We start from the raw sequence: 14,468 nt of genomic DNA, 5'->3' as shown, positions 1-14,468 counted from the left end.
ACTTAGCCAGTGAATAGGCTAACTGTGAATTTACTCATGGTGTGATATTGATCACCTAACTTGAATATCATTTTCCCATCTCTCTCTCTCTCTCTGAGATTAGCACCTGTTTCTCGGGACTGTTATGAGAATAAAATGAGATAATATAAATTGTCCTTTGTTCGTTGTAAAGAGCTAGAGGAATGTAAGCTTTTATTAAATAGCTAGACTAGAACACCAGCCCCATGGCTTTGGCTCTTTAATGCTTTGTTAAAGTACTTGAGCTTATTTTTCCAAACTAGAAACTACTCATTGATTTTGAAGGCCATGAAAGATGTGTTATTCTCTGAGAGTTTGCTGTTTGGTTTAAAAGCATGAGTTTTAGCCTTTTACCTTGATTAAGCATTCCGCTGGACCCATTTAATCACTCCTGAGCTAAGTTGAGACTGAAACCAGTTATCCCTGCGCAGGTGTGAAATTGAAGCAACTCTTGAGAGGCTGAAGAAACTAGAACGTGACCTCAGCTTTAAAGAGCAGGAGCTCAAAGAACGAGAAAGACGTCTGAAGATGTGGGAGCAAAAACTAACCGAGCAGTCCAACACTCCGGTGAGTGTTCCCACAGGGTTGACCTAACCCTCTCCGCCCCCGCCCCCTCACGTAGAAGACATGGCTGAGCATGGCGCATGGCAACTCTTCCCCTCCCTCCCTCCCACTACCACCTCCTCACTTCCTGCCTAACACCTGTATATTATAAGGCCCACACTTACACTCAAGTAGAGCTCATATCTCATTTCAGTTACAAAATGACAGAAATGTAGAAAAGCTTACTCTATTTCTGGCTCTTTGCCTAAGAACTATTATTCTGTCAGGGTGTTCATATGTTAGAATTACAAAAATAAAATCCAATGTATTTTCACACCATCCGCTAGCTGCCCAGAACATGTGCCTTAATGCTGCTTAACTCTTTAAAGTTCATCAGTTAATAAATGAAACACCAAGGCAGCTAGTTGTCTAAGAAAGTCTTTGATGTATCAGAACCTCACCAAGTTTTTCTTCTAAAAGAGAAATAATTTAATGACTTAAAAATGACAAGCATTAATGTTCCTTACTCAATTTAGCATTATGATCATGGGCAGTAAAAAAGACCTCCAATATTTATTACACCTAGGAAATATCTCGGTTTACTCCAAGCCTTATAATTCAAGGACAATAAAAATTCTTTTTACGGATTTTGCTATTTATACACTTACCTTGAGCTTATATATTGATATATTATATTAAAGTCTATTCAGCCCTAACCGGTTTGGCTCAGTGAATAGAGTGTCGGCCTGCGGACTGAAGGGTCCCAGGTTTGATTCCGGTCAAGGGCATGTACCTTGGTTGCGGGCACAACCCCAGTAGGGGGTGTGCAGGAGGCAGCTGATCGATGTTTCTCTCTCATCGATGTTTCTAACTCTCTATCCCTCTCCCTTCCTCTCTGTAAAAAAATCAATAAAATATATTTAATAAATAAATAAATAAAGCTAATCAAATTTCAGCATTTTCTATTTTAAATGATTTATCATTTTGGAAATGAAGTATAAATTTATCATTGTTTTTTTTTCAGGTTTTTTAATGGGTCATATTTGTCCACTTTAAAATCACAAGTAAGGGTAAGGTTAAAAGTACATTTGTTATATATTTTAAATTTATTTTTGATAGTTGCTATGGCAATTATACCAAAAAAATACATAAATGCCCTTCACTTTATGATCTTCAAAAAGCTTTCCTATTTTTAAAAGTCTTAATCTCCCTTAGCAGTCAATGCCCAATTGCAAAGTATTTTCCAGCGTCTAAAGAATAAAATAGTTCTCCTCCTTTTCCCATTTACGTGGAAAAGCAACCTGATACCCAAAACAGGGAAAATACAGTGAAGGTAAATGTTTCTTACCAGATTTTACTTTTTCAGAAAAGTAAAGTTCAGGGAATCCCAAAGTAAAACCTGAATTGCTATACATTCAGACTATCGTGGATATTAAAGAGGTACCACATTTTATAAGTTCAGTGAATTTAACTGGGCTCCCAGAAATAAGTCGAGGGAAGTTTCCTGTCCTGGTTGAGTTGATGCCATCAGGCTGATCAGAAAGCATGGCCCTAGGATCTGTAAGGAGCTCTACTTTTCTGGGAGCGGATGAGAGGCAGAAATCCGGCCGTCTCCTTGAGTTGTTTGTTTTTTCCCAGTACATTGAAATCTTCAGCTATAAAGCATTGCATGGCTTGACTGTAAATGTAGCGTTGTAAGAACAAACTTTAAACCACCTCTTAGAGTATGCTTTAGAACCTTTCTCTGGTTTGTTGGCATTCGTTTTGCTAAGAAATTATGGGCCGCCTTGCACACGTTCTTGCTATTATTAGTAACATGGTTGTGTAATAAAGAATGAAACACTGTGAGTGCTCAGTAGGTTGTATGCTGCATTTTAACTGCAGAAAACCTTCTGTAAAGGGGCTGCTCTGAGGGCTACCATCTAATAATGGCCAGCATGAAGCACCGTCTCAGCGAGATTTTCTTCCCTTTTCTCACTTGTGAGCACTAAGTTTTCTTTCTTTACATACCTGCCTTTAATGTCTCTCCTGCTTAGAGCTGGTGTCTCTGAAGGAAAGTTTGTGCTCAGGTACTTTATAAGTAGGTATTTTCTTTAATCCTCACACCAGTTTCTAGATGACTGTAAATGAGGTTTCTGAGAGAAGGGATAAAAAATAAAGCTTTTAAAAATGAAGTGGCTGGAGGTTTAAGTTTCCTGTAGGTAGCTTCATCTTAATTATAGAAGTTTAAAATTGATATATGTCCTTTAAAATTGTATTATTGGATTTATTCTGAGGAAGGACACTATTTTCTTCCCTGAAATTAAAATACTACTTAAAGATATTTGGGAAGATGAATTCTCTATACATATATATGAACAGTGTTTAATTTATAATTATTATTGTAGCTTGATGTAAAAAAAACTTTATTTCTTTTAAGAGTAAAAGCTTATTTGAGAGATATTTATTAAGATCTTAACATAATGTGAGGAAGGACCCATTAGGTAATAAAATAAACAAGCAACAAAGAGTTTCCTGAGAGCATCTAACAATTGCAAACAAATTTTCGAAGCTGGGAAATTTGACTACAAGGAAAATAATATCCTGTTTTCAGTGTTAAAGGATCTAAAGCCATTGTTTTCTATAGAAGAATTAGATGAAATTCTTTTTGAACTAACAATCACAGAAGTCTTTTCTTAATAGAGTAGGATATTTTAAAAACTCAGCTCCAACTTTAATTTAAAAATTAGGAAATTGGCCCTCAAAAGCATATTTACACCCAGAAGGTAAAGGTCATCCCACAGTGATATATTTGTACATTATCATAAATTTATCCATATTTAAATATCGCCAAAAATATAAGCCTTAATTTGCTTATTTCTCAAGAAAATAAGCAGTAACACTTTTCGGAGCCAAACAGTTTTACTCCCAAAATGAATCTGACCAACATTTATGGAAATAGGTTGGCTGTTCAACATAATTACATAAGGTAGAAAAATAAATGTCTGTATCCACTATGAAAAGGAGAATTCCTAAAAGTAAAATCATGCTAAAGGAGAAAACTTACATAGTAGAGAATAAAGAAAAAAAAAATAACTATCTAAATTAGTAGCAATTTCCTTTCCTCCCAATTTTCACATATATTTATGTACTTGTTTATAACATAGCTATTAGAGACAGAATCTAGAATTTGTTCACAAGTAAATTGTTTCATAAATCGGATAACTAGTATGATATCTTATCTGGCTGTAATAAATAATAAATGGAAACAAGTGAATTCTGGCCTCATTTTCGGTTTAGAGTCAGATCCTAATTTAGCTAAAAGGGTAATTAATGACCCACACTTTTTTTTTTAGAACTATATTGACTGCTGAGCTGTTTCCATGCTTCCTCTAAGCTTTTCTTCTTTGGTTCAAGGTTTCTTGATTTTTTCACTTGAGATTTCATCTCCACTTAATTTCTTTTTTAATATACTAGTTAACTAATGTTTCTCCAATGAAAGTGAAATTGGGAAAAATTAAGAGAAATCTAAAAACTATTTTGTTTTAAGCAAAATGAAGGCTTAAAATGTGCAGCTTCCTCCCCATTTGAAATTTGGCTTGCAACAGTGCTTTGCAAACTTTGGGTTGTGATTGATTCTGTCATTTATAAATTATGGCAAATCTCCTGGAGCCAAATGTGCCAATAAATAAATTCTCACATAATTCCCTAGATTGATTTACTTCCCTAATCATGTACCTTCTGTGCAGTGCCCGCTAATTTTGTGGTATCTGTTTTCCTTTGTTTAAATTGATCCTAATTTCTCTTTTTACTTCTGTCCTTTCTTCCCTTGTGATAGCTTCTCTTGCCTCTTGCTGCAAGAATGTCTGAGGAGTCTTACTTTGAATCTAAGACAGAGGAGTCAAACAGTGCAGAGATGTCATGTCAGATCACAGCAACAAGTAACGGGGAGGGCCATGGCATGAACCAAAGCCTGCAGGCCATGATGCTGATGGGCTTTGGGGATATCTTCTCAATGAACAAAGCAGGAGCTGTGCTGCATTCTGGGATGCAGATAAACATGCAAGCCAAGCAGAATTCTTCTAAAACCACATCTAAGAGAAAGGGGAAGAAGGTCAACATGGCCCTGGGGTTCAGTGATTTTGACTTGTCAGAAGGTGACGATGATGATGATGACGGTGATGAGGAGGATAATGACATGGATAATAATAGTGAATGAAAGCAGAAAGCAAAGCAATAAAATTGAAAATGTTTGGAAAAAGAAAATAAACTTGTTATCTCAGTCTGTACAAAAGCCAGGAAGGAGGTAGAAAACCAAGTATTTGTAGGCCAATTGCATTTCTATAACAGTCATTTCTTTATTGATTTTACTTTTGATTTGTTTTTGCTTATAGAAAAATGGGGATGGGGGAAATCAAGCCAAAAAGGCATATGAATCAGCAAATGTGGTGCCTGATTATAGAAACTCGTGATTCCATATACAAAATAGTATTTTTAACTAATGACATTCTGGCTTTTTTTAATTTAATGAATGCTTTACAGCTTGTATTTTATTTTATTTTATTTTATTTCATTTATTCAGTTGCCTAGGAAAACTGATGTTTTGGACAAGCACTCTTAACTCCTAATCTTTTTTGACACTTGATTTTCTTGTAACATACTACTGTTTTTTTCTTAAGGCGATACACTGTCCTGTAAGAAATAATTGACAGTGACTACAAAATCCAACAATAAAAAAAATTGAGATGACAGAGGTTTAACAAATACTTCCTCAGAAATACCTAACTGCCGAGAACTTTCAATACTTAATAGCACAACTAGTCAAAACCTGAGAGATGTTCTCCATAGTACATTCAAAGGAGAAATACTCTCTTCTGAAAACAGCAGCAGATGTCACAGGCTTTCAAACCAGTGCTAGCCCTGGAAGCTTCTGAACAACATCTGTCATCTAAGGCTCACCTTCTCCTGTATACAGACAAGGATATGGTCTTAGAGGGACCTTACAGGCAGTGTGTTGGCACAGGTCTGCCCTGCATTCCGGTAAGGGCGTATGCGTGTTTGTTTCCCAGAGGGGCCTGATAATCTTGGATTCTAAGTATATGTATAGATTTTTTTAAAGAAAGAAATAAATATTATAAAAGGATTGGCAAAGATAAGTCCTCACTACTTAGGCAAAAGTGCAAGAGGAAGCGTTCTTATATCAGATGGAGCCTTCCAGGGCTGTCTATTTTGAACCCTAAGTGATGCTTGAGTTAAAGAGAAGTAGATGCAGGCATGGCTCTAAAACACTGGAAATCGTCTCTGAATGTTACCACCTATTTGTTAAAGCTTGTTTAAACTATAAAACACTTTTTAAAAAAACTACAGAACATTTATAGTTATATATTTTTTAAAGGCAAAAGAACAAAGACTTTCTTTCCCCCAGCCCAAATTAGAGAGCAGTGCTGTTCATTTGACTATTACATCAAAGTACTTTTGGTGATTCTTTTTATGGAAGACTTAAGAAAGGATATTATCATAGATACTATCTAATCCTATTTCCAAGTATATTTGATCATAAAAAGCCTCTTGGAATTTGAAGTGTGGTGTGCTTCTAATCCCCATTAAAAGCTGAAAAATACCACAAAATTATCAGTACACTGTTCCAGCTTTGTTTGGAGAAAAATAACGAATAAAATGTTCCGGGTGCGAGATGTAGAACATTCTTCCATGAAATACACAGATCCCAAAGTATAAGTAGAGTGATAAAGAGAGGGATATGAAGTCAGATCATGATTCAAAGCCCTGCGCCCACTTGCTATACAATCTTGGGCAAATTATTTAACCTCTGTGTGTCTGTTTGCTCATCTCTAACATGGGAATGATAATAGAATCTATGTCAAAGAATTGTTGTGAGGATTGTTGTTGTTGTTGTTGTTGTTATTATTTAATATATGTAAAGCACTTAGGTAACCAGACCCATGGTAAACTGTCAGTTAATGTTAGCTGCTGTAATTATTCCAGTGAAAAGACAACAAAAAAGAAATGGTTTCAGTAACCTTCTGGAAAACTATCGACTTTAAGTGATATTTGTTTAGTATGAAATATTACTTTCCGGAAAGAGTGTGAGCTATAGATTAATCCTGTTGCTCTTTGAAGCTACCACCCACAGACTAGGTAAATACAGAAAGAGTAGGTAAGCCTTTCACCTGGAAATTGGGTTCCCACACACCCCATCTGATACACGCACACTACAACGGAGTGCTGGTGACTAATAGGCACACGCTTAAACAAGCTTCCTGTCTGCTCCCTGGCTCAAGCCACGCCACGCAAGCAGAACGTCTGGGAGTGGAGCAGAAGGGACAGTTTTCAACTCTTGACTTCCCAGCATGCCCTTGGACACTATGGCTTAGCAGCCTAAAGGAGAGAGCAAAGAGGGAAGTTTAAAAGCCTCTTGCACATTTTACCAGGCAAAGATAGTCAGTCATCCACAGATATTCACTGAGCCCCTTCTCTGTGCCAGGTGCTGTCCTAGGGAGCAGCTAGACAAAAAATCTTTGCACGTGTGGCACTTACGTGCTAGAGAGCAGAGAGCAGCAATAAACCACACTAATATATCGTATGGAATGGAAACATTTGGTAAGTGCATGCTGTAAAATGGACAGGAAAGGAGGATACCGCCCATGCGGAGTGTTGAGGTTTTTTAATGTCTGGTCAGGAAAGGCCTCCCTGATAAGGGAATGTCTATGGGCTAATTTTGGGATCTGTGCACTTTATGGAAGAATGTAAATCTTGCCCCTCATTTAGGAATAATCAGCAATAAATTTAGAACAGATGAACTTAATGAAACAGACTTTTTTTGCTTTACATGTAAATCTATTATGATTACACACAAAGTTTTGCTGCATTAATAAAAACAGCCAAGTGGGGCCAAAAGAGAAGGTAATAGGACTCCGTACCAGACCCTGATTTACCATTAATTAGGTAATATTCGTTACTCTTTCAACTGCTGCCATTTCCCACTAATATTCCAGAGATGGTCATAGTGTACTCTGCCATCAAGAAACGGCAAGGACTCAGGATCCAGCAGGTTGATAACCTCAGGACTAAGTTGAAAATGTTCTCCACCGAGAATTAGGCTGCAGGTAGTTACCATATGCACTGGCTATTTTACGTTCTGTTCCAAAGCAATATCTTCCTAGGGTTTTCAACATTCCTGAAACCCAAAGCATATAAACGGGATTTTAAAGTAGTCTCACTCTGCGAAGATTAGAAGACTTTAGACTCTATTATTAGTTTTATTAATTTTATAAAGAAACAGTTATTAGCCATGTGGAGAAAATCTAATCTGATGTTCATTGTGCAGCTTCTAATTAATACACTTTTCAGATCAGTTTTGGAAATAGCAAATCATTGGTGTTTGCTTTATTTCCAATTATTTGACTTACAAAAATGTACATTTGTAAGAGAAAGAAACGTAAATTTGAAGATTCAAAATGAGAATTGAAACTCTGAATTGTAGTAATAATTGTTGGAGCCATACAACTGAAAACATATTACTCTCTCATCTTTTTCCCTTTACTCATAAAGTTGATCCTGTAGAATTTGATGGCACCTGCTAGTGGTTCTCTCTCAGCCGAGTAGTGCTGTCACCTAAGGGTGATTGGGAGTGCTGGGTGTCATGGTGACTGGGGGTGTATTTAGTGCCCAGTGCCAAAAATGGTAACATCCCGAATGCCAGGGACAGTTGCACCCAGTAGAGAATTCCATTGTCCCTTCCTCCACGAAGAAACTTGCTAAACCTGGCAGTTTTAGAGTTCCGTGTCTAATTGTTTTCCCCCCAAACAAAATCACTCAAGTCAAAAGATGCATTTTCAGAATCTCAGCTACACAATCTGAATTTTGTAGGTTTGTGGCATTTATCTTAAATCTCCACTTGTGGGAATGGTTTCTTTCCCCATAAGAATGCTGGTGGAAACTTGATGAAACTAAGTTTACCCCCCTGTTACCCCAACGCCACAATAACTAAAGGGAAACATCACTGAGGTAGCTACAATTCTGCGAAGTGGCCAGCTTCATTTAAAAGGGCCCTTTTCCTACCAGTCCCAATGTAATACTTTACATAAGTAACCAATGGCAAGAGGTGACAGGCACGTAGCCCTCTTGTTTTTGATGCTGTAGAACTGTTGAAGGCTGGGTTTGGCCAGTGATTTTTAACATGCAGCAGATTAGTTAGACTTCAGCACCAGCTGAAGCCTGCCGTCTTGAACCCCATTAAAATCAAGGAATTGAGGGTGGGAGAAGGTTTGGGAGCGATCCAGAAGGACTTCTGTAGCACTAAGATAACTTTATTTTCTGAGTTTTCATTGAAGTGGTAGGAATTTCATGGAAGGTCATTTTAAAACTTATTCTGAGTTAAATATTGATACTTTCAATTGTTGTGATACACTAAACTTGTTGCAGCCTTTTGAAATTAGCAGTCTCACCAAACCACGTATGTAACAGAGCATACATGTTTCTATAATCAGGTGCCTTATACTGATTTTGAGTAAGACTGGTTTCCTGTTTAGATGTTAAGTATTGCCAGAGAGAAGGATGTTCAGTGCTTTGACTGGGGCATAGCCTGGCAGCTCTAGATGCAGCATTTCTGTGATGAAAATGAGTGTCTACCAGGAAATCTGGAGGACTGGCCACGTTTCCTCTGATTCCAACTTATTTGCATTCTATTGCCTGTGAGGAGCTTTCTGGCATGTGATTATTTACTTCAAAGTAGAGTTTCAAGCACCTACATTAATTATTTTACATCGTGTGCAGAATAATATATCTTTTCATGTCAGATACAATACACTGCACATATTGCTTTTACACTGTTTTAAAATTTTGTACTAAATAATAGAAAATATTTATATTCTTTGAGTGTGAGCTTTGAATAGATGGCATTATCATTATCACTTTACTGTTTTTTGGTTTTGTTTTTGTTTTTTAACAAAATTTTTCCTCAATTATTCTACTGCAATGTTATTCTGAGGAAGTCATATGCCAAAATCTTGTGTAATGTTTGTATGGAAGATTAAATTTTACTCTTGTGTGGTAAGACTACTCAGTGATTGACTTCATCGTTGGAATTTGATATTCCGGCACAAAGTCCACAATGTATTCAGAAATCCAAGCTGGTGTCATAAATTTCATTTTGATGTGAACTCTGCTTTCCTTTGTTTTAAGACTCCATTTTACAATAAACATTTTGACAGTAAATCCCTTTGTTATGTGTTACTGTGTACTAGTATATCACATCTTAGATTAGACTCCTGACACCCTTTGAGGTCACACGCATGCACATGAGTGCGAGCTTTTCTCTCCTGAAATCGGGTGGAGTGTGTGAATTTGTAAAGGGACGGGGTTCAGTCACAGGTGGATTTTTTCTCATCCCCCAGAGGGACAGGAAGGCTTGGAACTCTCCCTCCAGCACATGCACTGACATGTTAACAAGGTACAGAAGACATAAAGGAGACGGTGAGCCGCTGTGGCTGGAGGTCATTAACGCCCATCCCCTGTCCTGCCAAGCCCACGCCGTCCTGCAGCAGTGTCTTCCTCTCGCTGCTCTTCGCAGCATCTGCAGGAGCCTCGCCAGAGCGAGTCCCACACTGAAGCCAGGGCCTTTTCCTGGGCACCATCTGCATGAACCATCCTCAGAGCGCCAGAAAGCTCTTCTCTCCTTTTGACATGGAAACCAAAGGTGTTGGTTTTGATAAGTCATTTCATTTACAACCTTCATTCCAATCAAGAAATACTTATTTATCCATGTTGTTTAGCACAACATTTGAGAATGGTGTAAAAACCAACACACTGCACATCTCTCTCCTCCCTCGAAAAGCCAGCCCCGATGCAGGGAAGTATTTTTGTAACTTAGTCTGTTGTTTCTTGAACTAATCAGGAAAGCTCCCTACTTCACATTTGTTTCCGTGATGGGGAAAGGAAATGACATGTTTCTGGAGCTGGATCCAGCTGCCCTGCGAAGAAATAAAACTTGTCATGTGTTTTCTTTGATGAAGTTCCGTTTAGGTCCTATTCCTCCCGTCCTTTTCCTTTCCGCATTATTATAGCAGGTGAGTGCGTGTGACCGCTGATTCCTACACACACCGGGTGTTTCAGAGGAGAGAAGGGGCAACCCCCAGGGAAGGAGTGCATGGGGGCAACAGAGTATACGGAGAGCACAGGGAGCTATGCCCTTGCAACTGATCTATAATACTCAGACTCTACCCAGCCACAGTCACTGTAACCAGTGGGGCTTGTTAACTGCTGCCTGGCCCCCAGCGTCGGCCTTATTTCTCTTTATTCTTAGACATACACTGCCTCTGGTGCCCTGGTTGGGCAAATGTGCCTGCCCATCCTTCCTCTCCCCACCCCACCCCGCTGCCGGTGTTCTGCCCTGTTGCTTCTCCTCACCTGCTCTTCTCCTTGCCCTGCAGTGCCCAGCTCAAGCCACTATGCCTTCCATCTCCCCATCTCAGCCTAGGAAAGCCTCCCTCTCCCCTGGCATACCCATAGACACTGAACTCTCCACCGGAGAACTTAGCATGTTAGGAAATACATCCTTCGGTGTTACTCGTTCAACAAACTGTTCAACAAAAATTTACCAGGTATTGTATGCCAGACACTGGGCTAGGCACTGAGTGAACCAAGAGGAGGGTGTCCTGGATCCTCCATGTGTAATTCACACCTGCTTTACCCCCCATTTCAGTGAAAAGCTCCTTGTAGTCCGAGTCATGCCTTTCGGAGCAGGTTCTGAACCTGCGAGTACAAAATGCCTGCAGGTTAAAATATGAACTCACCCACCCTCTGACTTTGACACTAATATTAAAAATAACCAAATTCAGCTTTTTTCCAACTCAACCACACAAAAAATATTTGTAACAGATTAAAAAGCACTTTGCTACAGTTATCTCATGAGCAGTTCAACCATTTTGACAAGTTAAGTTAGTAAAAGCTGGCAGCTCTAACAAGCTCTAATTCGAGTCACAGGAGACCCAGGTGTTTTTCAAATCTTGTAGGGATTTCTTATTTAGTCTATGGCCGCGGGGCACTTCCTGAGGTGAGTAGCCTTTTGGCTCTGAAAATGGTGCCAACTGAGGTCCTCTTGCAAAGTGACCTCTCCTGTTTGCGCACCGGCGAGGGAGCGAGTTTTGTTTGTTTCAGGTAGAGCCGCTCTGCGGCCTGGGCTGCTTAGAGCAGTTCCAGTTTCGCTTGTCCTCCTTCATCCCTGTCTCCTGATATTTGTGTGTGTTTTTAAATATAATGCAAGCAAGACATTGAGTTCAACACTTAGACATTCTCCTGTAAGAATAAGCCTGAGTCGTCTGGTTACCAAACGGACCCTTTGGAATTTTCATTAATAATCAAGCGATCCTCACGTTAACTGAGAATTCCGAAGAACGCTCTGGCATCTGACAAATGTCAGACATTCCTTGACTGCCAAGCCCTATTGTGGGATATGAAAGGACTCTTGGTGTGCCAAGTACGAAGAGAGAAAAATCTCAAGATGTGCCGAGTCCGGCCCCGGCAGCCCACAGAGAGCAGTGACTTGTTACTGAGAGGTGGATACACATGGTTGGCTTCTGTGGGCAAAATCCGTGGAGCCCTGAAAACTCTTAAGGTCAGGAGACTTGTTTTCCATTCAACCTCACCTGCAGGAAGAACCAACCAGAGCAGCAGCCGAGAGCTGAAACAGACAAGGGGATAGGTAACCCAAAAGGACAATGATAATATGCTTGTTCTGTTTCATTCCTGTTTCCCATGCAGCTGCTGCCTTCCTTTGAGATTGGCGCATGGACGGAAGATGACGTGGTAAGCTGCTTCTGCTCATGCCCGCATATGACTTGGGCAGGTATTTAATCAGTGTCCACAAGTTACAAACGCCTCAGGAACTAGAAGTTGACACAGTCCATGCTTTTCTGTTTTTAATGCAGTAATGTTTCAAATAAGGCCTCAAGGGCAGAGCAAGTATGGCTTCACATCTTACAAGAGCATTCCACCTCCCTATTTGCTTTGAAAGGTGTCCCAGAATAAAATAGTGAATCCCAATGACTAAAGGAAAGGGCTGGTCTGGGATACCAAATGAACACACTTTAAAAAAAAAAAAAGATCTTAAATTTTCCTAAAATTACCAGGGATGGACTTGAACCACAGTGGAGAAAGATCTGGTAACAGCAGCACTGGACTGCGATTCCTCTGAACTGGGTTTCCTTCCCGCCTTAGGCCAGTTCAAAAGTGACAGGTTCAATTTTGCCATCTTTACTCTGACCTTCCCAAGGAGGAATGGACACGGGCTCTCAGACATTCTCTACAGCTGGAGCCAGAGGAGCCCCAGGTTTTTGAGAGAATTGGGCAGACTCAGTCAAAAGGAAGTCCTGCACCCCACCCTCGGGGAGAGACCCTGAGGGAAAGTCCTACCTAGCCCTTTGTATCTCTGTATCTGTTTCCTTAGTGAAAAAACCTGGATCAGAGACCTCAGGGCCTTGTGCTCAAGGTCTCATTAAATGAGAAAGAAGGGAAAACACTGTCATGCCAGCCTTAGCAGGCCCCGCCCCAGGAAATGGACCAGGCGCCACAGGTACAAACTCACCACCAGAAACTCTGGGGAAGGTCTGTTAACTCAACCTGATTTCTGGGCCAAGGCATTTCGCGCCCAACTTTGTATTTGGTGAAGTAAAAGTGCTTTCAACATCAGCCGGCCTCTGGCTTCTACAGGGAAAGGAAACTTGGTACCAGTTGCGTCTATTTCGTCCCATTCGCTGAGCCCTAGTGATCCTAAGGTTCCTGCTTAACAGGGAAAGAGGACATAGGATCTCCTTTGTTCAGGGCATGGATAGAATCCCTTTATCCCCAGTTGCAGCGTTGGTGCATTGAATTTGAGAAGTTTTTTAAAGGCTATTTTTAGTCTTTGTCCTGGGATTCAGTGGTTTTCAAACCATTTAAATAAAATTCCAGGATCAAGGCTTCCCCCCCCCCCCCCCCCGCCAGCTCCCCCCGCCCAGAGACTTGATGGGACTGGATCTGGCCTCCTTTCTATCTCCCGTGACCAGGGTAATGTGAGACGCTACCAGTAAACATGTGCCAAGTGAAATTCAAGGACTCGGTCCAACCTCATCCTATAAAAGAAGCTCCATGCTTTAGCTGTCTTGGGCCACATACCTACTTCATGACCAGGCCCAGAACAGAGGAAAAATTCTACCCATTTCTCTGTCCACTGCTGTGTGGTCCCTGTTACTCATACAACTTCTGGCTAAACCAGTGCCCCTCAACAATCCTGGGGACACAAATGGAAAACCATTATAAGAACCTTCTTGAAAGGATTTTAAAATATTTTTCCTCCCAGATAAGGAGGAAAACCAATATCCACCAAGTGTCCAAGACCCCCAAAGAGAGAGAAAGCTCCAATGTAAAAGCTTGAAGTTTTTAAAATCATAAAAAGAAAATTTTCTATTTTACCTTGGTGGTTGAGCCAAAATTCAAGATATTTTAACCTCTTGAGAACTATAGATTTTTATTGCTAAGTCTGGCTGTGGATCATCTATGAATCTTGAAAACTCTGTATGTCCTCTCTTTCGCAGTATTTTTGGGTTCAGCAGCTCGTCAGAAAAGGCAAGTGGAATAATTTACCTTCTTAATTCATGGAGTTAACTTTGCTGTGGACATGATTTCATCTAATATTATTCCACCTTCTAATCCCTCCCTTCAGGTGACTCTTCAGCAGAGATGAGCGTGTACGCGAGCTTGTTTAAGGAAAACAACATTACGGGAAAGCGCCTGCTTCTCCTGGAGGAAGAAGACTTGAAGGACATGGGCATTGTCTCCAAGGGGCACATCATTCATTTAAAGGTACCTCAGAAAGGGGGAGAGCAGTCCACAAATCCTCCCTGAGCGCCTGCTCTGTAGCCGAGCACGTGGTC

The 14,468-nt window shown here is 40.1% G+C and overlaps 1 protein-coding gene across 3 annotated transcripts in view; it reads left to right on the top strand.

The window, feature by feature from the left end:
- The window catches only part of MAP3K20 (mitogen-activated protein kinase kinase kinase 20), a 145,913-nt gene that overhangs the window by 94,018 nt on the left and 37,427 nt on the right, over positions 1-14,468 (top strand). For 2 of the 3 annotated variants that reach the window (XM_080668456.1, XM_080668457.1), the window contains exons 11-12: positions 450-585; positions 4,379-9,774. In XM_080668456.1, coding sequence (XP_080524582.1) covers positions 450-585; positions 4,379-4,759 — 517 coding nt within the window. In that variant the 3' untranslated portion in view covers positions 4,760-9,774. Of the gene's footprint in view, positions 1-449; positions 586-4,378; positions 9,775-12,318; positions 12,364-14,129; positions 14,161-14,257; positions 14,398-14,468 lie in introns of those variants that run through there. The other variant, XM_080668455.1, reaches the window with a different exon arrangement.

Source organism: Plecotus auritus (assembly GCF_963455305.1).
Source record: "Plecotus auritus genome assembly, chromosome: 5".
Lineage (NCBI taxonomy): Eukaryota > Metazoa > Chordata > Mammalia > Chiroptera > Vespertilionidae > Plecotus > Plecotus auritus.
Note: the sequence above shows the minus strand (reverse complement) of the source record. Positions and strands in the feature narration are given on the sequence as shown.